The sequence below is a fragment of the Saimiri boliviensis genome, chromosome 2, assembly GCF_048565385.1.
Source record: "Saimiri boliviensis isolate mSaiBol1 chromosome 2, mSaiBol1.pri, whole genome shotgun sequence".
Taxonomy (NCBI): domain Eukaryota; kingdom Metazoa; phylum Chordata; class Mammalia; order Primates; family Cebidae; genus Saimiri; species Saimiri boliviensis.
This window is the reverse complement of record NC_133450.1, coordinates 156,133,888-156,159,716: the sequence shown is the minus strand read 5'-3', so window position 1 is coordinate 156,159,716 and position 25,829 is coordinate 156,133,888. Positions and strand designations below refer to the sequence as shown.

The following is a 25,829-nucleotide window of genomic DNA, read 5'->3' as shown; positions in this document are numbered from 1 at the left end:
CTAATAAAAACTAGCAAATATTAGGATTCAAGAGAGCATTATCCCATATTATCAGAATGAAACAACATGTAATCTTCAAGCTTATCAAAACGCATTGAATAAATTAATTGAAAATAATTTTTCCACATTGAACTTCAGGAGTTTAAGTTAATTACTAGGTACAGACTTAAATTTTTTAAGTGTTCCATTTCTCCTCCTAGATAAATTTTAAGTTGCCTTAAAATTATAATTTTAAGGATGCAGCCAGATGAGTTAGTAAATTTTTTAGGAATCTCAGCAAACAGATGTTAAAGCCCAGAGCATTCTTCCAAGTTTTTTCTATAATCTAAGAAAAAAATTGCTATTAAATGGTAACAAAAATAGTATATATACTTAAGAGCGATTTAATAATTAACCATACAACGACATACATTATGAAAAATTCAACACATTTATTCAATTTCCAACAATCACCAATTAGAAATGGGCTGAAATGACAATACAAAGAAAGCTAAAAGCAAACATTTTGACAGGGGGAGTGTGAAGAATTAGAACGAACTGCTTAGGAAACTACAGTGTGTGTGTCTGTGTTCGTGTGTCTGTGTGTGTGTGTGTGTGTCTGTGTGTGTGTGTGTGTCTGTGTGTGTCTGTGTGTCTGTGTGTGTGTGTGTGTGTGTGTGTGGTGTTATTGTTCTCCCCTCCTTCTAATATTAGGTAAAACATTTCTAAAAGATAGAGATAGGTAAGATTTCTTCTTGAGGTAATTTGCAGCACTGGTTCTACAAGCTGATGAAAAAAAATCCCAGGAGGAAAATGCACTTCGTTTTATTTTTAATTTTAGGTATTGTAGATGTACCTCCATAATTAAGAAGTTTTTTCAACTAAGTACCTTCTTTTCTTATAAAAAAGGTCTTTTATGTAATGCATACTTTTTATAATATTATACATTTAGAGTTCCTTTCATCCATCTATAAGAAACCAATTTCTAAATATTAAATCTCAGGGTTACTATGCATTGGAATAAGTTACGGGGGAAAGTTTCAGAATATTTTTCCCTGGAGATCTTTAAAACGGTACATTTTTCATTTGGGTTGCTGTAGGTGTGATCCAGTTAAATCAGAGGAGATACAGATTTCTAACATTTTCATTTAAATTCCCTATGATTCTATGACTTGCCTGAAGAACCTCAAGAAGCTGGTAGAATAAAACATATTTGAAGACTTGGTATAAGCATAAGCATACTAAATCAGGAATTTACTAATTTAGGTCCTCTAAAAGCCAGCACCTTTAGGTCTTACTGACAGTATCAGAAGAATTACTTTAAATTTAGCTCTCAAAGTGTTTTTCCTCAAAATCCAAAAATTCATCAAAAAAGCCATTAACTCTGCAATCGTCTTAGAATTTCACCTGTTCTGGCTCTCTCTTCTTTAACATTACTGCCTTTATAAATAAATACCCATACAGAAGACTATGAAGACTCCTTGAGGTATAGTCAAGTCACTATTTCTAAAACCACAGTTAATCAAAGAAAGGTACCAACCATATCTGTCATCTCTGGTCCAGAATCTAGTCTTTGACTCCAAACTAGATCTGACAGATGCATGGACAGCCTTTATCAGGCACTAAACAGAAAGTCATTCTAATTTTGTTGATTCACCTTTAACACTGAGAGACAGAGATTCAAACATCTATTTATATATTTCAGTCTCCAATTTAAAAGTACTCCAACTTGCTGTGCACTAAACAGGTACATTTAAACACCCTGTATCTTTCCAGAAAAAAAATGCTCTTTCACCTCAGCTGTATCACCTACTGGTTGTGTGAGCCTGAGCAAGTTACTCAACCAATCTGTGGCTCTGTGTCCTCATCTATAGAATGGGGACAGTAAAAACAGCTACCTCGCAGGGCGATGGTGAAGACTCAGTGAGATAACACTGTCTACGATCAGGCGTCCCCAAACTATGGCCGGCAGGCCGCATGCGGCCCCCTGAGGCCATTTATCCGGCCCCCCGCTGCACTTCAGGAAGGGGCACCTCTTTCCTTGGTGGTCAGTGAGAGGAGCACAGTATGTGGCGGCCCTCCAACGGTCTGAGGGACAGTGAACTGGCCCCCTGTGTAAAAAGCTTGGGGACGCCTGGTCTACATGCTCAACCCTCAGCTCTTGTCATTTTATTGTCACCAAGGACAGGGAGGTAAGGAAGCCTAACTGACTCAGCTTTATTTAAAAAAAAAAAAAAAAAATCACATGGCAAAAGAAGGCCTTTCAGGAAATTTGGTGCCCATAGCTGGCAACTTTGAGAGTACTCTTTTTCTATAGCAATTTCAAAGGGTTTCAACAGCTTAATACAACTCCTCAGCACAGATCCTCGGAGGAGTCCGCCTGCCATGTGCTCCCTGGAGTCGGCTACCAAGCCACTTAGAAGCAAACTCCACTCCTAACTCAACACCACAAGTCCATTGACTGTGTGAGTCTATTTTCTCCTTCCTCTGACAGACTGTATAAAAACGACTACTTACAAAGGCTAGGGAACTGAACACAGCTTGCTGTAATTAGCCGGGCCCAAAATCTAACTACCCATTCATTAGGTTTTATGCCTGTCTGTCCCTCAGGCGGCTTACGGGTTTGTTTGCCTGGCTGTCTTTGCTCTCTATGGACAGAAATCATCTCCTCTGCATCAGACACTGGTGGTCTGCTACTTGACAGGACTTTTCCCTGGTATCTTTAAATGGAAGACAAATCACATTCTTTAGCTTATCTCCTCCTCACTCCCCAACATAAACAATTTAGGCTTCATTGTCAGAGGCACAAAATGCCATCTGCTTTCCCTTCAGTCCTCACCTTAGGAGTCAAAGTAGAAACACACTCTGGCCCTCCAGAAGGGAGTCCCAGCGCAGCTAAGGGAGGAGGGAACAGTTTTTATTGAATGTATCCTTATGCCTGATTTGAAGCAATAGGGCAACAAATATATTAAAAGACGCAAGTCTCACATGCACAGAACTTCTAAGCATTCAGAGCTCCCACTTAGTCTTCCGGGATACAGGACGTTTATGCAAATAAAAGATCTGTGCATTCAATAGGAATTTAAGTGGTTTCCACAGGTTGGAAAAAAACAAAAGCAATAAATGTATTTAAACTGAGCATACAAAATTTCAGATATTTAAAAAAACACTTTTTTTCCTACCATAAGGTTTCTCCCTCACGCCTCAAAAACCCCAAATGTTTTCAGTTCCCATTTTTCTTTTTGCTTGAATCTCTGAAAGGAAAAGTGAATCAAAATGAAAAGAAAAATGATGGGTTAGTTAGAGTTGAGTGGTGCCCACAGCAGGCAAGGGCACATTCTATCATGAGAGTGGCTGACATTTTGTAGGGAGACCACTGCAGAGTTACGTGTTCCATGTGCCATGCCTCGACTCCAACCATAATTTTTTGGTGGTGGCTAGAGAATGATGTCACTTTTGGTGAATTACAACTTTGGAGTCGATTTGAGGCAGACCACCCCAGCCAAAAAGATTCTCTTCACACAGGAGTAACACTAGGAAATGGAACAGAAAAAAAATGGGAGCACAACTACCTCTACATAAGTAGTAATACCTGAAATATTAGCAGGGGTGTTTATAAGCAATTATATTTTATTTTATAAAAAGGAGATAAACAAGAAATAAAGACTGATATTAACTTTAAAAAGAAAATCATGTCTTGTTTGGACTTTTCTAAACGCCAATCTAAAAAAAAATTGACTTTGGCAAGTAAGGTTACCTGTTTCCCTAAGGACACCTGAGATGTGGGGACAAGTTCAGCAAAGCTGTCAAATGGAAGCGCCCTCTCAGTGACTGAAACGGGCTCATTCTATTTGAAGGAGATATCTTCTTTCCTTCTTCATTAATGTCTCCTTTGCACTCTTTCATAAAACCCTACCTGCCCAAATATTGTCATTTCTAATGAAGCCCCGACTGTTGAAAATTTAAAAAGACATGAGCGGTGAGTAATAAAGTGAATTCCCTTTATGACAGGCACCTGATGAGGGAAGATGTAGGTACTGGAGCCAGGGTAAAAAAAAAAAAAAACAGAGCCCTCTCTTCTGAAAATGATCCAGAAAATGCACTCAAGATTAGGTTTATTAGGACATGAGGCATTTATTATGTACAAGTGTCCAGATAAATGGAACGTCATCCTTTAAATTTTACTACTTTGTTCTTTCACATTATTTTAACCTCAGATTAAAAAGGTTCTCAAACAAATCATTCCACTTCCTACATTCTCAAATGGTATCTCGGAATCTTTTATTAGTGAGTCTAGATCATTTTTAAAAATACCAATGCTTGGTGAGATCTGCAATAAGGTGATATCCCAGGACCCACTGTGATGTATAACAGAGCATGCCCAGAGGACAAGATCCCAGACCACTACCTTCTGGGAGTTCAAGTTCTGCTCCCTCCTCTCCATCAGCCTTCCCCGTAGAAGGCAGTTACCAGCTGGCCTCTACTTGAAACTCTGCTAGTTAATACTCCTCACATACTGAGACATGGGATATAAAGAGTACCAATTTTGTTGACATCATGTCCCAGAGTAAGAGGGAAAAGTCTCTAAGTAAGGTGCGCAGACACTGTCTCTTCACACACAGAAGTAAAATGCTTGCATTTCAGTACACAGACTTTGTGATAGGATTTTTTTCCCCTTGTAAGGAGCCTTTTTCCCATGAAGGAGCTAGTAAGGGAAAGTGGTTAATAACATGAGTTTTCTAAGTCAGATTGCTGGGGTCGGAATCCGACTCTCCATCATTGTGTGACACCTGCAAAGGACTCATCACTGAGAATGGCACATGGGTAGGGCGGAGGTGCCCAGTGAGGATAAGACACACACACACATACACACGCACTTTTTTTCTACTATCTGCCTACACTCTCAAGAGCTGGAGCTCTGCAGTTTTAAAACCTCTGAATTCTTTTAGGGTTCTGCATTTTCTGCATAGTTTCTTGTATTACCTTTCCAATTCCCAAAGCTCAGTCCTCTCACCTACTAAATGCCTCCATGGTAGCCACACAGAAATCTGGAGACGAAATGATACTTTCTTGCCCTTTTAAAACCCACTGCTGGCTGGGCATGGTGGCTCAAGCCTGTAATCCCAGCACTTTGGGAGGCCGAGGTGGGTGGATCGCGAGGTCAAGAGATCGAGACCATCCTGGTCAACATGGTGAAACCCCGTCTCTACTAAAAAATACAAAAAATTGGCTGGGCATGGTGGCGTGTGCCTGTAATCCCAGCTACTCAGGAGGCTGAGGCAGGAGAATTGCCTGAACCCAGGAGGCAGAGGTTGCGGTGAGCCGAGATCGTGTCATTGCACTCCAGCCTGGGTAACAAGAGCGAAACTCCCTCTCAAAAAAAAAAAAAAAAAAAAAAAAACCCACTGCTGTGTTCTGAAAGTTTATGGTCCCCTCAAAATTCATACGTTAAAATCCTAATTCCCAGGGAGATGGTATTAGAAGGTGAGGAATTTGGGAGATGACTACTTCATGAGGGCAGAGTCCTCATAATTGGGATTAGTGCTCTTATAAAAGAGGCTCCAGAGAGCTGACTTGTCTCTTCTGCCATGTGGGGACACAGTGAGAAGGAAGCCATCTATGAATCAGGAAGCAGGCCCTCACAGACACTGAATATGCTGGTGTTTTGAAGTTGGAATTACCAGCACTCAAAACTGTAAGAAATAAATTCACTGTTCGTAAGCCACCCAGTCGATGACCTTTTTGTTACAGCAGCTTACTCAGACATGCATTCTTAAGGTTCTAACAATTAACAAGATGATACATCTCTTAGGTAGGCCTACTCTTGGAGCTGCCTCTACCAGAAAATAAACATATACAAACTCAGTAGGCAGAGTATCAATTAAAAAAAGACTAATCTGAACTCTCTCCCATTGTACAAGTCCCAAAGCCCAGGAAGACTACCAACATCCCAAACTCATTGTTTGCAACAACCAGCATGTCAGAACTTCCCCAAATGAGTGGAAACCACTCAAAGGAAATGTTATCAATGTCAAGGAAGTACCTCATTCCCTGGAATCCAAAGCTTTCATTACAGCAGACCCATAAACTCTCTGCTTTTCTAATTCTTTAACAAGACCCTTCCTAGGGAAAACAACCTTCATGGAAGATCACTCCACAGTCCCTTGCACCTCTGAAGTCTGTCAGTAAAATCAAAACAGAAGACCAGAAGGCCATGCAAAGGATTCTATCATTTCTATCCATTGTATAATGTCACATCTTCAGATTTCATCCCAGATGTATAAGAAATAGGCCATGTAGAATCTGTTAGTCTATTAGGAACAAATGCTATTGACATTTCTATCATGCAGTGCCTCTCATAATAATGATGATGAAAATAATAATTTAAAGAATAATCCCACCTGGGAAATCAACTCTATACTCTCATGCTAGAAATGGCTTTTTCTGAGAAATTGGTAAGGAACATCCTTCCAGAGACTGAGACTTAAGATACACGACTTTGTCTTCTTTGGGCTCTGATTATCAACGAACTCAAGTCATCTTTGAGGCAAATACAGCAACTATGACAGCTTTTGCAGCCCTACTTGCTTACCTCAATTTCTTACTTTTTTTCTATTTTCCCTTGTTTCTGATTTTCTACTCATAATTATTTTACAACAGGCATGCTTCTTGTAAGCCTCTCCAGATGTTCTTCATACCAAAAAGGGGTAGAAATAAACAAACCAACAAATATAAAATGACTCTAGTGGGGCTGATTTGAGAAGTGAGTTTTGGGGATGAAATGCACTAAGTCCAGAGGTTCTTAATCTTGGGTGTGTGGATGGGCTTCCAAGAAACCTTGAACCTCTTGAAAGAGAATGCAGTATCACAGGGGCTTTTCCCCTGGGTCTGCAGCTTGCACAAGCATCTCTTACGGTTAAGAAACACTACCCTAGGTCTCAACAGCAGGGGGAGACCAAGAATCTTGGCCATCTCAGGGGAGCAAGAATAGAGAGCCAGCGAGGTATGGCAAAAGGCTACGTCAGCCCTGGGCTTGTACCAACCCAGTGTTTTGGTGTGTGAGCAGTCTTTCTTATCCGAGTTGGATCATGGCATTATTCATTCGGTTACGTATTAACCTACCAGATGGCCTGTTGAAGCTAAGGGCCGGCTGCTGTTGCTGCGTCTGTGGTTGTGGTGGCTGCGGCTGCTGCGGCTGCTGCTGCTGCTGCTGCTGCTGCTGTTGCTGCTGCTGCTGCTGCTGCTGTTGTTGCTGCATGCCAGGCAACGTCCTTTTCCCCTGGACTGCAAGCTGCAGCGTTTCAGGGAGGGGCTGGCCCCGGGCCAGCATTTTGTAAGCTAAAATCTGAGCTCGAAGCTGATGTAGCTGGACGGGACTGAAAGGTGAGGGGCCTCTGTTGGGCTGGCTCATGGCCTGTGGATCACCCGGGATGAGGGGCCCTGGCTGGCTTGGTGGCATCTGAGGTGGAGTTGGGCCTCCTCCAGACATCGGGCTGGAGACGTGCTCTGGGGCTCCCAGCGGAGATGGGTGTGGTGACAGATAACCTAAAACAAAAAAACACAAAAGGAAATCACAGGCTGCCCCTGACAACCCCGAAAGAGAGATTCCCAGAATACGCTAATAATTGTCTACAACACTGATAGAAATTTAAATAATATATAATCATATATATAATTTATTAAGTATATGTAGCTTAAAATTTTAGTATATTAATATGCACTTTATATATATGTAAAATTTAAAATTTTCTAGTAGCTACTTTAAAAGGTTAAAAAAAAACAAGTGAAGTTAATTTAAATAATATATTTTATTTAAATCAACATATCCAAAACATCACTTTAAAATGCAAAAATTGGCTGGGTATGGTGGCTCACGCCTGTAATCCACGCACTTTGGAGGCCAGGGTGGGCGGATCACCTGAGGTCGGGAGTTCAAGACCAGCCTGACCAACATGGTGAAATCCCGTCTTAAAAAAAAAAAAAAAATTTTTTTTAAATGTAAAAATTGTTGGTAAGATATTCTACCAAAAAAAAAAAAGATATTCTTTTTTTTTAATACTAAGTCTTTGAAATCTACTAAATATTTTGCACTTAAAGCACAATTCAAACTAATCACACGTCAAGTGATCAACAGCCATATGTGTCCTAGAAGGGAAACTATTAGTGGTTGTTGTTCACCTAAAAGAGAGGCACCAGGGGACAGCACTGTATGGTAAAAGTAGCTCCAACTAGGAGAACAAAACCTGATGGCGCCTGGTATCTCTCAATGGGGAATAAAGAATGTCTTATGTGAAGAGCAAACACTTGGTTTATTATCATGCATGTTATGAATAACTTGCAATTATTGAATGCCTACATGTTGTAGGCACTATGCAAGGAGTTGACTTGCACTGAACTCTCACAGTTGGGTTCTCCCTAGAAGCAGGGCCTCATTTAAGGATTGATTACAGGTAATTGACTGGGAAGGTGCAGGGATACCAATAGGCATACGAAAAGGTAATATGTGGAAGGGAAGGCAGGCAATAAGGGGGATATTATCAAGCCAGCTGCTACAGTGGGTGCCTAAAGATTAATTCAGTGCAGAAGCTCTGGAATATATGGTAAATAACTTGCCTCCAAATTATTCCAGGAAAGGGGTAAAGAAGCTGGGGTATTTATCCTCCTACAATCAGCAGTCACTTAAGTCACTAGTTATGACTAATGCTTTAGAGGTTATTATCCTCCAGGGACTTTGCCATATGTGGGAAAGGTAGGTGTCAGTAGATAGAAGTAAACCAAGATGGTGGTTTTGGGCACAGGAAATCAGGCTGGTGGGGGTATAGAAATCGTAAGAGGAATCAAGAAGATATGGGTAGAATATACAGTATTTCTTTAATCCTTACAACAACCGTAGAAGATATATACTGTTACCACATTTTTTCAAATGAGAAAAATGAGGCTCAGAGAGTAAACCAGTTACCCAAAGTCACACAATAACTCTTGGCAGCTTCAAGATTTAAACCAAGGTCCGATCTCAATGCATATGCCCTTTCCATGATCTAATATGAATTTGGTTATATGAAAATAAGTTAGGAACTTGAAAGTTTCAAAAAACCTTCTAGGCCGGGCGCGGTGGCTCAAGCCTGTAATCCCAGCACTTTGGGAGGCCGAGGCGGGTGGATCACGAGCTCAAGAAATCGAGACCATCCTGGTCAACATGGTGAAACCCCGTCTCTACTAAAATACAAAAAATTAGCTGGGCATGGTGGTGCGTGCCTGTAATCCCAGCTACTCAGGAGGCTGAGGCAGGAGGATTGCCCGAACCCAGGAGGCGGAGGTTGCGGTGAGCCGAGATCGCGCCATTGCACTCCAGCCTGGGTAACAAGAGCAAAACTCCGTCTTGGAAAAAAAAAAAAAAAAAAGAAAGTGAGAGTAAACTGTTTGGTTTATAAGAAATCTAAATGGGAAATTTAAGAACACTTTTCTGGGGAAGAAAAAATCAAAATGCACAAAAAACTTCAAGGGACTTATTTCAGGAGATGACCGGCATAACTTGGCCATAGAATTCCTAGAAAAACATACAGCTGAGCATTGTTGGTGGGAGATCCAAGATGAAGGAGAGAAACAACTGGCCTACAGCAATCCAAAGGTGCCCTTGAGTTGAAACAAAGTGCCAATTAATCAAGTCAAAGGTACCCCAGGACACAGCATTACATACATAGATGAAAAGTCTCCGTCCTTTAATAAATGTAATCATGTCACAGTTCTCACAAAGGTCATCACGTAAGTGTTTACTAAATTCCTGCCGCGTGCTCGAACCTATGACAAGTTGAACTGAAAGAGCAGGCCTGAGAATATATAACCACCAACAACTGGGGATTCAGCATCATAATTCACGAGACCAAAGAAAATAAAAGATTCCGTTACTTTATCTTCAATTGTCATTTGAAGAGGGAGACAAATTTAGTGTGATCCCCTAAACCAAGAGTGGGTTTTGCTCCATTAACTGGTGAGAAGTAGAACTCTATTCAGGGAAATCCTGCCCTAAAGGGAAATAAAAGAATTGCTCAATTTCATTCCACAAATCCCTACTCCATGAGGAAGCACCAACACCATGCAGTGATTAGGGTTTGAGTTGGTTATATAAATTAGCCAGGAAAATTCCCTTGAAAGCCTGCAAGGCTAGCAGAAATTTAAATCCCAACATGTTGTTATTATAACAATGAACACGTAGAGAATTAACAGACACTTAACTTCAGCATTAACATTCTTCTTCTTTAATAAGGCTTATATTAACCCCTTAATTGTAATGCTAGTACCAAATGGTAGCCTGTTCATTGGGACTCCGTTCTGGCCAGCCCTGAGTCTACCACAGGGGGAAAATCTTTCTACAAAAGCTACTAACACTTTCACAGTAGTTGAGATACTACCAGAGGTTAAAATAAGTCATGTTTCCTGATTTTTGGTCTTTCCTATTTCCTAAGGTCGTCAATTACAAGCTCACTCATAGCAAATCATAAGACACCTAATACAATGAACCAACATATTAGGCAATCTAGTCTATATTCAACTGTATAACACTATTTATTAAATCACTCTTTTAAACTATGAACAAGGCAACATTATGAAGGTGAGACAGATTAAGCCTAAGAATTCAAACTCTGAAAAAAAAGAACCTGGTCTGCACGGCTTTCGTGTCCAAAAAACTGGTTTAAAAAAAAAAAAAAAAATGATTACTGGAAAATCAATACCAAAAAAATTCTTACCTCAAATTTGATCAGAAGAAATTGGAGTGAGAAGATTATTTCCCAGATTTTGCAGGAGATGTGAACAGAATCATTCTGCCACAGTATGGTATTAAAAATAGAGATTTTTATTTCTGCATGAATAGCATCTCATAAAACTTGAAGAAAAACAGAATCTAAGTGATACAACAAAATCACATATTTTGGTAATTATCTTTAGTTGAAAAAACAGAGTGAAGAAATTGCCTGAAAGTGAATCTACATTTGTCTGCAGGATGACAGTGTTGATGCAGATTCTGCTCTTTTGGAATCTTGTTTGATTTGCTCATTCGAAAGTAGTCAAGAAGTGGTACTTTTCTTTCCCTAGTCTTCAAGGACCATTATCTCCCCAGTTTCACCTTGCCTCAGAGAGATGCAACAACCTCTCTCCTATTAGTAATCTTGAATTTCTAAATGCCAATGTTTTATGAATTTTCTCTTCACACATACACACACACACACACACACACACACACACACACACACACACTACTTAAATATTATACACCTGCCTTTGAAGGGTTCCTAGCCAATGGACTAAAAATAAACAGTGTTATCATTGGGACCATAAGGTATACAATTCAGTATTTATTGAAGGAAATGGCTTTGCTTCTTGACCAATACCCTAAAATAACCTAAAAGGTTGCTAGGTAGTTAAAGCTAGCAGCCTTTCAATCAATACCACATCTCTCTGTTCCTGTGTGTTTAGATTAATAAATGGCTTTTTACAATGAGTTTTTTAAAGATATCTGCTATTACCAAGTCTAGATTCTTTTTAGATCATTATCTAAAATAGGACTGCATTATACTAACACTGCTTTATTCAAAAATATACCCTTAAATAACTCATTCCTCAGCCTACAATGCACTTTACTACTTTAGAGAATATTACATGTTAATTCTGATTCCCTTTAATGCAGACCTTTGCATTTAGAGTTATTATACCTCATTGAAATTATATAAAAGTTGAGATCTATTTTAAATTGTTGACTCTTTAATACACAAACTTCCACACCGAATTGAACAAAATTTACTAATATCTATCGAGACGTGCTAGATATCATGCCAAGTGTTGCAGACTCCAAGATAAATAAGACATCATGCCTAAGAGGAGGAGAGGAGCCATGCGATCACAGAAATAAAAGTGAAAATGCTCTCAATTACGATTTGTGCATTTAAAGTGTTTTCTGTTTTCAGGTTTTCCTAGGACTCCCCTATTAGAGTTACTGCAATGACAGTAACAGAAAAAGTAAGCGCATGGCTTCAAGAATCACTAAATATTACTCATGGATACTTCCCAGGTATTAAAAATAAAGGTATGAGGCCAGGGACGGTGGCTCACACCTGTAATCTCAACACTTTGGGAAGCCGAAGTTGGCGGATCACCTGAGGTCAGGAGTTCAAGACCAGCCTGGGAAACATAGTGAAATCCTGCCTCTATCAAAAATACAAAAATTAGCTGGGTGTGGTGGCACACACCTGTAGTCCCAGCTACTCGGGAGGCTGAGGAAGGAGAATCACTTGAACCCGGGAGGTGGAGGTTGCAGTGGGCGGAGATCATGCCACTGTACTCCAGCCTGACTGCTGGAGGGAGACTCTGCCTCAAAAAAAATACATAAACAAAGGTTTATATTAGCTCTACAAAAACACGTGGCCCCTTCAAATTTAAATGATAAGCCTAGAAATGTTGTCTTCATTTGTAACAGTGAATGAGTCAAATTTTTAATTCTTGTACTGCAAAAAGCCCCAGTGCTTTAGACTGCTTTTCTGACATGGTCAAAATTCTGTGAGTTATCTGCAATAATTATGCCTGCCTGCCACCAAAATTCAAATCAGAGTCTGGAATGTTCAAAAGCCTGTTCACATATTAGTGGAGAGGCACTCACTCCTATGCCTCCATGACTTGCCTATTTATATCTCAAAAAGAAAACAACTAAGCATAGATTTCTCTAAATCCTCACAGCCAAAAGTCTTCCCTTGAGTGGATGGACATCTGATCATGCATAGAAGAAACACACACACTAATGACATATGATTATATATAGCAACACAATAAACTTTGAATGAGAGTATCTCTACATATTAATGTTAATGAGTGCTAGATTAACTCATGCCCGACACATGTTGAAATGACCATACAATGATTCTGAAATCAGGCTACAGTGTATTAAAAGGCTCTGAACTACCTGAATATGTTTTCAACAGTGAGGAAAAGAAAGAGAACATGTTACATATGAAGAAGAAAAGAAATATGCCATATACTGATTTATCCATTGTTGTGAATTGAATTGTGTTCCTCTCCTCCAAATATGTGGAAGTCCTAACCCCTAGTACCTGAGAATGTGACCTCACTTTGAAAGAGTAATTTTGTAGATGTAATCACATTAAGATGAGGCCATACTGCATTAGGGAAGGCCCTAATCCAATGAATGGTCCCCGTAAAAAGAAGAAAATCTGGACACAGACAGACGACAGGAAAAATACCATGTGGACACTAAGGCAGAGATTGCAGCAATGCATCTGCAAGCCCAGGAATGCCAAAGATTGCTGGCAACCACCAGAAACTAGAAAAAGCAAGGAAAAATTCTTCTCTTAAAACCTTCAGAGAGAGCACGGCCCTGCTGATGCTTTGATTTCGGACTTTGCCTCCAGAATTATAAGAGAATACATTTCTGTTTGTGGTCATTTGCTACGGCAGGCCTAGCCACCCACCAGAAATAACACGTAATTCCACTGCCAGATAAAGCTGCCTTATAGACAAAGGATAAGCATGCAACTCAAGGGACACAGGTGGTTCACCTTACCTTCACATCTAGGCTGTTGCTGGGAAGCAGGCCTAGATTCTCTTCCTGGCCCTGTCACTGATTGGACATATAAACTTAGCAAAACAAAGTAAACTCTCCAGCTTTATCTTCTCCATCTATAAAACTGGGATAACATAATTTACCTTAGAAGACCACGACAAAGTTTCTGGATAAAGTACATAGAGCACTTTGCAGAGTGCTTGGACACATGGTGTCTAGAAAAATTACTAGCACTTTGGAAATAAAATTCCCCACATAAATCATCAGGTTGTATTGGTGAGGACGGAGGTAGATTTCTTTAAGGAAAAGAAACCTACTGGGTTCAATCTTCCTTAGACACAGTCTTTGAAAGTCACAATTAAAATATCCAACAGGAAAGACTGAAAGACTATGCTAGGGAACCAGTATCAGGTGTGCAGCTGGCACAAACCTTGACTGTGTGGATCCATTGGACTCTGGGGAGGGCCCATGCCCGGGTGAGGTGGTCGCATACTGGTGCCCTTCACGGATCCACAATGGATGTCTTCTACAATCCCTTTGTCATGCATACCATCGATGGGCTGAAACATTTAAAGGACATCAGTTAGACACCTCAGCAAACTATCTATAAGTCAAAAACAAAAGTCAAACGTTCAGTCTCTAAATGTTGGAGGGTTTTTGTTTGTTTTTGTGTGTGTGTGTGTGATATCAAAACAGGCAATGAAAATGAAATCCTGGTCACAAGGTAGACAAATACAGGCTATTTTTCCATACCCTTGTAAGTAATCTTGAAACCTGTTATATGTTGGAGTTAGTCTGAAGTCTGAAGGAAGGCTGTATGACACATCTGTGATGATCCAGTTTTTGGTAATTTTTCTTCACTGGAAGGGAAGAAACTATGGAAAGTTGAAAAGTTGAAACCGCAGGGTTCCATGGCAGTTGGGAAGAGAGAAACAGATGGGACAGAGCTGTAAACAGGAGGTGAATACTGAAAGGGAAAGAGTGTGCAATGGATAAAGTTATACTACAGAGGGAGGAGGAATGGAAAAGGTTAAAGGCAGTTTAGAAATAAATAATACAGGGGCCAGACCCAAAACTTGAGGCCTAATATGTGACAGACATGCAATAAATAGCTATTGAATCAACATTAATCCAATCCAGAATTGGGCAATGAAGTATGTGTTTGAAAAAGGAAAAGTCTATTCCTCCCCAAACTGTAATAGCAATTTTCAAAACAGCCTGAAAGAAATATTTCCAGGAGTTTATAGAAACCAAATGACTTCAAGCAAGAAAGTATGAGTGTTTGCAGTTTTGGAGAAAAGAAAGTTAATTTCTGCAGAGTCAAACGTATGCACTTGAAAAGAGGAAAAATGTGTCATAAAGAGGATGTTCGGTAGAAAAATGGGAAGAATCTGGTATAAAGAGTGTCACTGAGTCTGTTAAATAGTAATAATAGAGAGGAAATCAACGCAACGCAGCAGATGTATTTAGGCCACTTGTTTATTTATTTCCAGTAATGTTGAAAAGCAAAAAGCTGATGCCTCAGAGAAGGAAAAACAAGACAAGAAATAAAGCTGCCTATAAAAAGAGTGGAAAAAAGTGAAGGCATCTGGTCAGCAGGTGTGAGCTCTAAACCCTCACCATGTCCTCACGCAGGAAACTATCTGGGGGCTGGGGCTAAGGAGAAGCAGGATGGCAAAAAAAAAAAAAAAAAAATGCAAAACTCAAAGAACGCGAGCAAAGCAAAACAAAAAAAGGGGGTATTTAGAGGGTAGAGAATATGAAAAAGTGTGATAAAAATGCTAGGATATAAAAGGAAGGGATCAGAAGAGATAACAATTAATAAAAACAATCCCCAGGAGAAAAACATAACACGGACCCAACAGTCACACATGGAATTTTTAAGCGGTTAAACAATTAACTTTAGCTAAGTATTTCCTTCACAATTTATCTTTCATTTTGAAGGTGAAACATCTTCAAATTATTCTGAAAATTATGTAAGCCACTTAGATAAAGGTTTACAAGTCATTGATCAGATCTAGAATATAGGTCCCAAATTAAGGTAATCTAAGCACAAAACAATTTAAGGAATTGGTTATGTCAATATGTTCAATAAGTCCCCTGAAAAATATGACATGGAAAACAAGCAGCTTTGTTTCTCTACATCTCTGACAAGCTAACAAATTTATTCGTTTAAAAAGGAGAGAGAAAACTAGGGAATATTATACAGATATCCATAATACATTGTTAAATGAAAAAAGAAAGTTTTGGAGTAATTAACAGAGACACTATGATTCTATAATAGTAAAAGAAAACTAACAAAAAAAAAAATCACACCAGTATGTACATATATGTGCTTATACAGTGTTTTTAATGAACATAGAGAAAAGACACAAAAAACATGAACAACAAGCTGTTACTTGGGGTGAAGGTAGGATTACCTGTTCATCTTAGTATTGTTTCCCTTTTCAAAATAATCATATATTACTTTCTTGATTTGAAAATCATCAAAAACAATAAAAACATAAAAAGGAAAAAAATCATCAAATTACAAAATTTTTAACAAATTAAAAACTTCGCTTTTGGGCTCTGATGCCCTCCCCTAAAACTGACCTAAAGTTATAGGTAACTAGAGGAAAGACTTGCTCTTTTCTGTGGCAATCTTTTTGCTTTAAGCCAGGATCTTCCACGGCTTATCTACTACATGGTTCATTTTATATGTCAGCTTGACTGGGCCTTAAGTGCCCAGATAATTATTAAATATTATTTCTGGGTATGTCTGTCAGGGTATTCCTGGATGAGTTTATCATTTGAACTGTTAGACTGAACTAACCAGATTGCCTCCAGCAATGTCCAGCGGACCTCATACAAAATCCATGGAGATCCTGAATGGGAAAAAAACAAAAAACAAAAAAGCCAGAGGAAAGGAGAAGCTTTCTCTCTGCCTGACTGTTTGAGCTGGCTCTTCTCTTGCCCTCAGACTGGAACTTACTCCATTGACGCTTCTAGCTCTTTGGACTCACACTAGAACTCACATCGTCAGTTCTCCTGGTTCTTAGGCCTGTAGACTCAGACTGGAACTATACCACAGGCTCTGCTGGATCTCCAGCTTGGTGACTGCAGATAATGGAACTCTCAGCTTCCATAACTGTGTGAGCCAATTCCTCACGGTAAGTCTCTTTTTACATACATCTCTATCTCCTATTGGTTCTGTTTCTCTGGAGAATCCTAAGGAATACCTACTTAATATCAAGAAGCAGCCCTGCCACTTATCCACCTGTGATACCGTCCCAAGAAGTGTAAAACCTCTATGTGTCTCATTAGGCAAAACCTTCAGGTAGTACGTAATGTCCTCATAGATTTTTCTTGGCTATTGCTTACTTTCAAAGCAAACTGTCACACAAGATTCTGTTTACTTTCTCAAGAGGCTGTTCTCTCTTCTTTGCGTCTTCTGTGAAGGCATAATGCCAAATTGTACAGATATGATCATGCCCACAGCAACAATCCAAGCCTCATAAATAAAGGATAATTATAACCTTAGTCCAGAAACAAACAGCTGGACGTGAGCTCTGCAAATATCAGAACATTCTTCCAAAACCAGAATAAAACTGCTTCACAGAGAGACAGCAATGTGCGTTTTAAGGATTCCCTAGAAACTATTTAATTTCAATAATGCCCTTTTCAAAAAATCCTTTAGAGAAGGACATTTTCCTTTTACTCTTTGGGATCTAATTTTTGTTAATAAATGTCAACCTTTTTAGGAAAGAATAATTTTCAGTATATCCATTAGTAAGTTACTTAACACAGATAGGAAAAAATAAGACTTACAGACTCACATACTAATTCACCAAGATGAAAATACCTTCAACCCACAAATCACAGGATTTACTTGTCAGAACTGCATAGTGTATCTTAGTATTTTCAAAAGCTAACATCTGACCTTCAATGACTGGTGCAACATCCGTAGCAATAAAAGTACCCCACATATGCATTTTTAATAATATATGCGACAATACAAAGATCTTGCTTGATTTTTCTTAACAGTAGATAGGGGAATGGGGTTATCAGGAGTATCAGCCATCCACTTATCAGAAGACGAATTTGAATGGGAGAACAAACTCTTACCTTATGCATTTGATGCATGCCTTCCTGTGGGAAGTCTGTGGACCCCATCGTGGGCATAGGATGGGAGACACTTGGAGGTCCAGGACTTGGCCCCATCATGCTGTGGACGGAACCTGGGGATGGTCCCGGTCCTGGACTAGGTCCCAGAATTGGCCCAGGGGAAGGCCCGGGCCCCGGCGAAGGCCCTGGGTGGGGCATCGCACCAGGGTCTGTGGGCGTGGACATCTACTTCTCCTGTCTCTGCCAGTCAGTAGAGTAACACTAAGTTGAAAAGCAGAAAAAAAAAAAGGCATGTTTTAAACATGATGTTAAGATCAGAATAAAACAGTTGTTAGCATTTGATGGTGCCATTTCTGTAACAAACATCAAACAGAACTGCCCTGCCTGGTCCAGATGTTTGAGTGAGTGTGATATATATCCGTCTGCCCTAGTCTTTATGAAGACCACTTGTTTAAAAAAACACATACTCTAAATGATTCCCCAGAAAGATATAAATCATCTAAGATACAAAAAGACTCACTGGAGAAACTCAAATTTAACACATAAGCAGAATTCTAAACAAGTTTGAAATTTATTACTGCAGTCAACAGATGCTCTCCATTACTTACTGGTTTGGACACCTTACAAGTCATTACCCCCACCACCACCACCACCCCCGCCCCCCCGCCAAAGCCATTAAAATACAGAATCCTTTAAAAAGTATCCAACCAAAACTCATTTTCATAAGTGAGTGGGCATTCAGAACTTCAAGGTAGTTAAACAGGGAAAAACACAATCTTCTAATTTGGGAATGAAAGAGAAGCCCCAATCGTGAAAAAAGCAAAAGCTATAGGAATCAAACAAATATGGGTTCAAATACTCATCTATGTAGTTATTAGTTATGTTATTTAATGTTTCTTCTGAGATTTCGATGCAAAGACACGTGTGGAAAACAGCTGTATTCCCAGCACAACAAATGGCCACCCTTATTTAGCATTATTACCCCCACAAACTACACTATACCAGAAGTGATCAGGAGGGACAGTTTAAAATGTGATCCTCCTGCCAGCTAATTAATTGAAGCAGAGACCCCCTCAGACAGTTAAAACCAGGGATTTGTCTCAGACTTGACTCTAGTCAAGAATCCTTGAGAGAAGTCATCCATGAGTACTGGATCAGAGCTCACCACAGACGAGGTGTGGAAATTCTGGTTCTACAATTTCAACAGAACAATATTCCACCACCCACACTCTAAGGCTTCTTGGCATCCCCACTGGAACTGCCTCATAGAGTGGGTACAACCGCATCTTGGATATGAGCCAGAATGAGTAAATAAGCTGTTTTTCAGATTCTGATAGAGATCAATGATCCCAGCAAGATCGCTGAATACCACTAGCAACAGCAATTGTTCCATATTATGCTAACCTTGGAGGCACACACCTGTACATGCAGAAACTTTTCGCTGTCAACCTCACAAAATACAGAACGAGATACCCTAAGTGACTTGCTTACCCATTGTTTAGTGGCAGAGATGGAATGAGACTGTGGTAGCCTAATCGCCATCGCAAGGCTCTTTACCCACAGTGGAATGACGGGCTGGAGGGCCAGTACAAAAAACACATTCTTTCCATTCCTAGCGACCCGTCACTCTCCCTGAATCTCTAGAGTATGAGGGCCACGAAGGCAGGGCATGCTAAATTTCCCTTGCGCGCTCCCAGCACATCAGCTGGCATGTACTCATAGCTCAAAAACTATCTGATGAATCAACTGTAGAGGAAATTTCAAGGGCCAACTATTAATAAAATCAATTTTTTAAGTTTTAACCTTATTTTAATTGTGTATGTTTTTAGAGACAGAGTCTCTCTCTATTACCTAGGCTGGAAGACAGTAGAGAGATCATGGCTCACTGCAACCTCAAACTCCTTGCTCAAGTGATCTTCCCCCACTGGCCTCCCAAGTAGCTAGGACTACAGGCAGCGCTACCATGCCAAGCTAATTGTTTTATCTTTTGTAAAGACAGAGTCTCACTATACTGCCCAGGCTGGTCTTTAACTCCTAGACTCAGTGACCCTCCCACCTTTGCCTCCCAAACTGCTGGGATTAGAGGTGTGAGCCACTGTGGCTGGCTCCAGTTAATTTTATAAATAAAAACCACAGAGTGAGTGTTTAAAGTGTGTTTCCATAAAGAAATCTTTAAAGTGCAGGCAAGAATTTAGGCCATTTTGACAAATAAGTTAGAGCTAAAACAGGAAGCAGTCAAAGGCTACTTCAGAGTGATCATAAGCAGGGGAGCAAGACAGGACTCAGGGAACACAGTGCGAGTGGCTTTGAAACAACAGGGGAGCCCCAAGAGTGAATTACAGCCTTGAATTCACTGGAGAGCCCAATGTTATTATTTATTCTTTGTGATGAATAAAGCAGACGGAAGTAACTTTTTTTTTTTTTTTTTTTTTTTTTTGCTTTCCCCCACCTCACACAGGTTCAGTCAGCATTTTAAATTTAGGAACCTGACGTCAACTCAGGGGTACCACAAGTTATAATGCGCTTTCATGTATATCGGCACACTAACACACCCTTTTATTTTTTAGTGAATAAACGGAAATTGCTTACTTCCTGTTATGGTTTACATTGATATCAGCTTCAATAGGTATTAAATACCACAAGTTTGAACAATGAAGATACAAATACTGAAGTCAGTGAGGCTGACATTCCTACTTTTAATATAACCGACATGTATTAAATATGAAATTCTAATCTATATTAGCCTATAATGCTACTTTCCACATGTATTATCACCTCCACCTGGGAATGTCAGAGAATGTTGTAATTACTCATATATGGTCCCATAAAAATGCTCTTCATTATTTTGTTAAAGGAAACTATTAAAAACGTCTTAGAGGCAAAAACATGTTAGAAGGCAAGTGGAAAATTACGGGCATATAATTGGAATGTTAATATAGGAACATGTTATATAGGAAACTATTTAATAAGAAGAGAACCCTCAGATGCCTGGAACTCAATGAATGTGTGTGGCTCAGACTAACAGTACAGTTCAACAAATGAAGAAATGTGCCCTGTGCCATATAACTAATGAATGGCAGAGATCTGGACTCTCACGGAACTTGATGTGATATTCACTGATGTCCCACTGGGAGCTTAGAGAGCCAGGTTCTGGTCTCAGGGTCACCACCAACTCCGGGGTCCTGGGAAAAGTGCCTTTCCTCTGGGGTCTTGACTTCTCTAGGCTCAGAATAAGAATATCTCAAAGGTCCCTTTCGGCTGTCCATCCATGACTTGATGTCTGCTGCCTCCAGAGCATCTCGAACACTTCATCCAAACCTGTGTGTTGGAAAGTCCACTGATGGACTTCCAAGGCAAGGTCGGGGCTGCCCTCGGATCTGCTGTGGCTACCATCACCCAAGTTTACCCAAAGGGAGGACTCTCAAAGACGAGGCCTGCAATCCTGGCCTCTCGTTCTTCCTCTTCGTTTTGGGTGGCAACTTTATTTTACAGTTCAAGTATATAGTTAAACTTTCCCACAGTATGAAGAAACCTGGGGAAATAAATTACAAAAAGGTGCTAGTCTCAAGTAGCACATCATTATTAAGTTAGTACGGTTAAGGTTTGAAGTATAGTATTAGCCAAATCTGCTGCTCCCTCACCAGCCCTGCCGGTATCCCCTGTGCTCTCTGCCTCTTTCTTCTCCAAAGCCCTAATAAAACAACAGAGATAGGGTGGTGATGGTAGCAGTAAACATAGTACGGAGGGCTGGAGGAGAGGGCTCAGGTGGACTTCACAAGGCGGTGGTAGGTCTGCTCACATAGTAACACTCAAAATCTACTTTCATTTCGTGTTGGGGAAAGGAGGGAGTTTCACGTTGTCACAGAAAAGAACTACCTGCTCCACTATTACATGTATGTGTCTAACAACATAATGACAAACATGGATCTGGGGAGACGGGGACACAGCAACCTTCCCATACACATGCACTGCTGGTCCCCTATCCTCCCCCAGACCAGGACCCCCTGAGGGCCAAGCCACGAGGTTCTTAGGCAAGAATTTCTCATCGGTATACTCCGTCTTTATTTCATTCTTACTTCCCACATTCCTACCTTCACAACTAGAGAGTGTGTGTTTTTAAAAAGAAGAGGCCCCAGAAGAGCTTCCCAGAACTCCAAACACCGCGGCCTGAGTCTCCATTCTCTGCCTTAGCTGAAAGGCTCAGCCCAGCCATCTGCATATTAAAAGGAGTTCAACTTCCTGGAATTTTAAGGGTCACTTCTCCAACCATGACAAAACGTATGTTTTACAGTCTAATTGTAATCAACAGAAACACCAAAGACCACCCCCCACCCCGCATGTGGAGTAATATCTGAACACACTTACATGTGCTTCCTAATAATTCTAGTGACTTGAACTGAAGAGACATTCTGCCACACCCCCATTGAAAAGATAAGACAGAAAGGGAAAACATGGCTTACCCAAAGCAACATCCGCAACAGGAGAGAAACCTCAGGCAGAACCTTTTCTCCCTTGATTCCCAACCCAACACTGAGCTGTTACACGGATCAAGCAAGCCATCCACCAGGATAGAGTTTTCACCAATGTGCAGGGGTAGAAAGTAGAAGGCAAAGAAAAAAAATCAGAAACAATGGGAGGGATATATTGCAAGGACTAGGCTTGGCTGTGATAATATATTAACTTACAACAGGCTAGAGAAGTAAAGGGAAGCCCTGGAATACGAGATGAAGACAATGTCATAAACTTTGATGATATTTTACTGACTTATTCCCACCTAAACTGAGTACCTACCAGGTACAAGGCACGCAGGGAGTACAAAAACGAATAGAGGGCTTACCCTGGAACTCTGAACGTCTGATAGGGAAATAAGCAGCAACAAGTGTAAAATAATGAAATCCTGCAGGACATGGAGGGGTGCAGCTAAACTATCCAACACAGTCATAGAGAGGGAAACATTACTTTTAGCTGAGAGGATAAAGGAGAGAAAGGAATTAGGGAAAGTATAATGGAAAAGGTAGCATTTCAGCAAGGCCCTTAAGTTAAAAAAAAAAAAAAAGTTCCCTAGAAACTTTTGTTTTCTAGTCACAGAGGTTGGGGAAGCACACCGACCTTGACAATGTCTCTTAAATTGCTCTTCACCGAACTTCCTAAGAAAACACAAGGAAATCTTGGATCTCCAGCAAATCTTTTTGCACCACTCTCTTTACAGAAAAACTTTGAGGTCCAGGTTAAAGGTGGAATATCAGAAATAAAAGTTAGTTCCAGTCCACATCTCTAAGAATATCCCAGTCTTATTAAAGTATTCTGGCAGTTATGGGAGAACTGCAAAGCTCAGGAGACAGTTAAGGTAAGAGTTCTTTTTATGTCTGTTTGCTGACTCAGAACATCTCACCTGACCTGAAGGGCTGCCTCTTGTTTTCCATGTGGCTTTCTCTAAAAATGAATTGATAATTCACCCACAAGAAGTAGCAACATGTTTACAACTGGGCCTCAACTACTGTTATTCTTAATGGGGAAGCAGTGCGGGAGGGTAAGGAGAACAGCAATGCAGATAAAGGAAATAAATCTACCCCAAGCCTTTTTTTTAGAGGCCAAGGTTGTCGGGATAAGCAGTGAAACATTACCAAGGCCCGTGCTGCTTCTTGCTCTGAGCTGTGCAACTTTAAACAATGCACAATGTGATTTGTACCACTGATAAAAATCGCACTGGGTTTTAAAGTTAACATTTTAAGTTGCTCCATCAAGACCCTAGAAAAATCACTAAAAACATTTCTTCAGCATTCTTGTGATTATTCATTACACTTTGCCATTCGTTTCAAAGTCAAATATGTTTTTTAAAAGTTGTTGGATTAAAACTTTGCTCTGTTCCTTGGGCTTCTGTGAACTCTCCATCTTTCAATCAGGGAAACAAATTAGGATGTATGTGAGCTGCTGCCCTCACTCTAAATAAACTGCCTTGGGAACCGTCCTTGCCCAGAGTCAGACCTGGCAAGGGCTGTGAGGCAGCTCTGTGCACAAGAGAAGATAACAACAAACTCAGCAGCAGCTAATTAGTCCCCCATGAACCCCAGACACTTCCTTAATAGGATCCTGGCTCTTAACATTACCACCCTACAGATACCATGATTTGCCATCTCAAAAGAGTCTACCTGTGAGGCAATTTCATGGCTTCTTCCATGAGGACTGACAATGATCCCACAAAGGAAAAACTGTTTTAAAAGGGAATTCACGAGAAAACCCAAAGTGTAGGAACCCTTTAGCAAAGCATCCTGTACTCTAGGACTCCGGTCCATTGGTAGTTAGTTATAAAGGTAATCACAGATGACCATCACTTTTTAAATTCAATGGAACCCAAACTGCTGGGCAATTGGTCAAAACAAAAGCTAACAAACTAAACCAAAAAAAAGCCAGTTTCAAATCATGGCACCCTGAAAACTAGTATGTCATATATATTTACACATACACCTGTCTCTCCTAGGCTAGGCCCTTTTGCAAGGCAACCTCATTTTGGATGTTGATAAGAATCAGCAATAGCCACTTCCTTTTCTGTCTGCCAAGATAAGTTTATTTATACATTAAACATATAAAAAGAAGAGTCTGAAATACATATTTTAAAAGCCTGTGGTTGAAATGGCACCTTTTTACTGAGCAGTAAAACTCAACCATCATAGGCTGAATGAACTAAAGTGATATCATAGGCACTCATTAATGTCAACTGGCCCTGACTTTCATAGTAGAAACAAAAATTCAACAATGAACTCCAAGTTCATTGCAGTTAAAATGGATAATAGCCATTAATGATGTTTAATGACTTTTTAAAAAATCAACAAATGAGTTCACTTAACCTCTCCAAGTTTCAAGCTCCCTACCTATAAAACAAGCATAATAGTAGGGGCCTACAACTTCAATTTTGATACGAATCAAATAAGATATGAGATATGAAGACACCTGTGAGCTATCATATGCTCAAATTACTGCCAGGATCCTTCTAAAGCCTTCAGTCCCCACTCTGGACTTGAATCCACAATTTGCCAGATTAACCTAAAATACTGCTTTGTTCATGTATTCCCTTGCTCAAAACTTCTGAGACAAGCCTCCAATACAGATTGGATAAAATATTCATGCTGTAGCCTGCAAGTCAAGTCTTTCCACAATCTCTGACTTTATCTTCTGAAATTCTCCTCAGCTGGAACTTCTTGCTCCAGGCAATCAGGTCAAAACAGGTACATTGGTCTTTCCAGGTTCCTTCAGGCCGGGTCTCTGTGATCTGCCGGCTTTCTTCTGATCTGGGATGCTCACAGGCCACCACCCCCACCTCTGCCCTCTTCCTACAGCAACCTTACCCACCTCAAAGACCTTATCTATCCCATGTTCTCAAGAAAGCTCAGGCTGAGCTGATCTCTCTCTCCGTATCACATGACCCATGCAGTTTAACATTCATTATTTGTATTAAATATGCTATTATAAATATACTATTAAACATTCAGGTACATTCTTTAAAACACGTAAATTCTCAATTACAAATCATCTATTTTTTACAGAATTTTGGACTTTGCTTAATGACCTTTTAGTATAGCACAACAGCAAGCCACAAAATAACTGTGAATATGTGCAAAGCTATTTATTATATATGTCCAGTTCATCAAAGCACAGGGAGAGATGGGAGAGGGCTTTCCTTCTGGACATCCAATTTCTGTGTGTGATAACTCATCTCCCAGCAGAATGGTAAAAATTGAAATATATCACATCAAGTAGGTAAAGAAATATATAATCATCCTGAACCAGAAAAATACATTTTAAGTGCAAACTGATATAGAATTTTCCTTGGATAACCTGTAAGCCAACATGTGACATTCCTTTTTGGTTAGAGATTTTTACCATTTTTAAGTAATTTTGACTCCCAAATTCTGAATTTAGTTGTTTTTCATTTTTTAACGGAGGGAGTTTCAATTATATTTAATGGGTTCCAAACTTTAAATATTATGTCAACTTCAGTGGGTCCCACTCATCAACCTACAAAAGGGTCAGCCCATATTTAAATTAGGCCAGTTTCTAAAAAGTTTCTAAAACATTAGTGCTTGCATAGATGTAGATGACATATTGGCATAAGACTGATGCATAAATTGATACTAATTCACGTAAAAATACTGTAGAATATTGTGACTTTTTAAATGTTTTT

At 39.9% G+C, this 25,829-nt stretch overlaps 1 protein-coding gene across 6 annotated transcripts in view; it reads right to left on the bottom strand.

Annotated features, from left to right (window-relative positions):
• Positions 1 to 25,829, bottom strand: part of SMARCA2 (SWI/SNF related BAF chromatin remodeling complex subunit ATPase 2) — a 224,096-nt gene that overhangs the window by 150,100 nt on the left and 48,167 nt on the right. For all 6 annotated transcript variants that reach the window (XM_074394738.1, XM_039461271.2, XM_039461275.2 and 3 more), the window contains 3 exons: positions 17,651 to 17,911; positions 13,977 to 14,106; positions 7,102 to 7,524 (listed from right to left, as the gene is read on the bottom strand). In XM_074394738.1, the coding sequence (XP_074250839.1) occupies positions 7,102 to 7,524; positions 13,977 to 14,106; positions 17,651 to 17,875 (778 nt within the window). In that variant the 5' untranslated portion in view covers positions 17,876 to 17,911. The remainder of the gene's footprint in view (positions 1 to 7,101; positions 7,525 to 13,976; positions 14,107 to 17,650; positions 17,912 to 25,829) is intronic.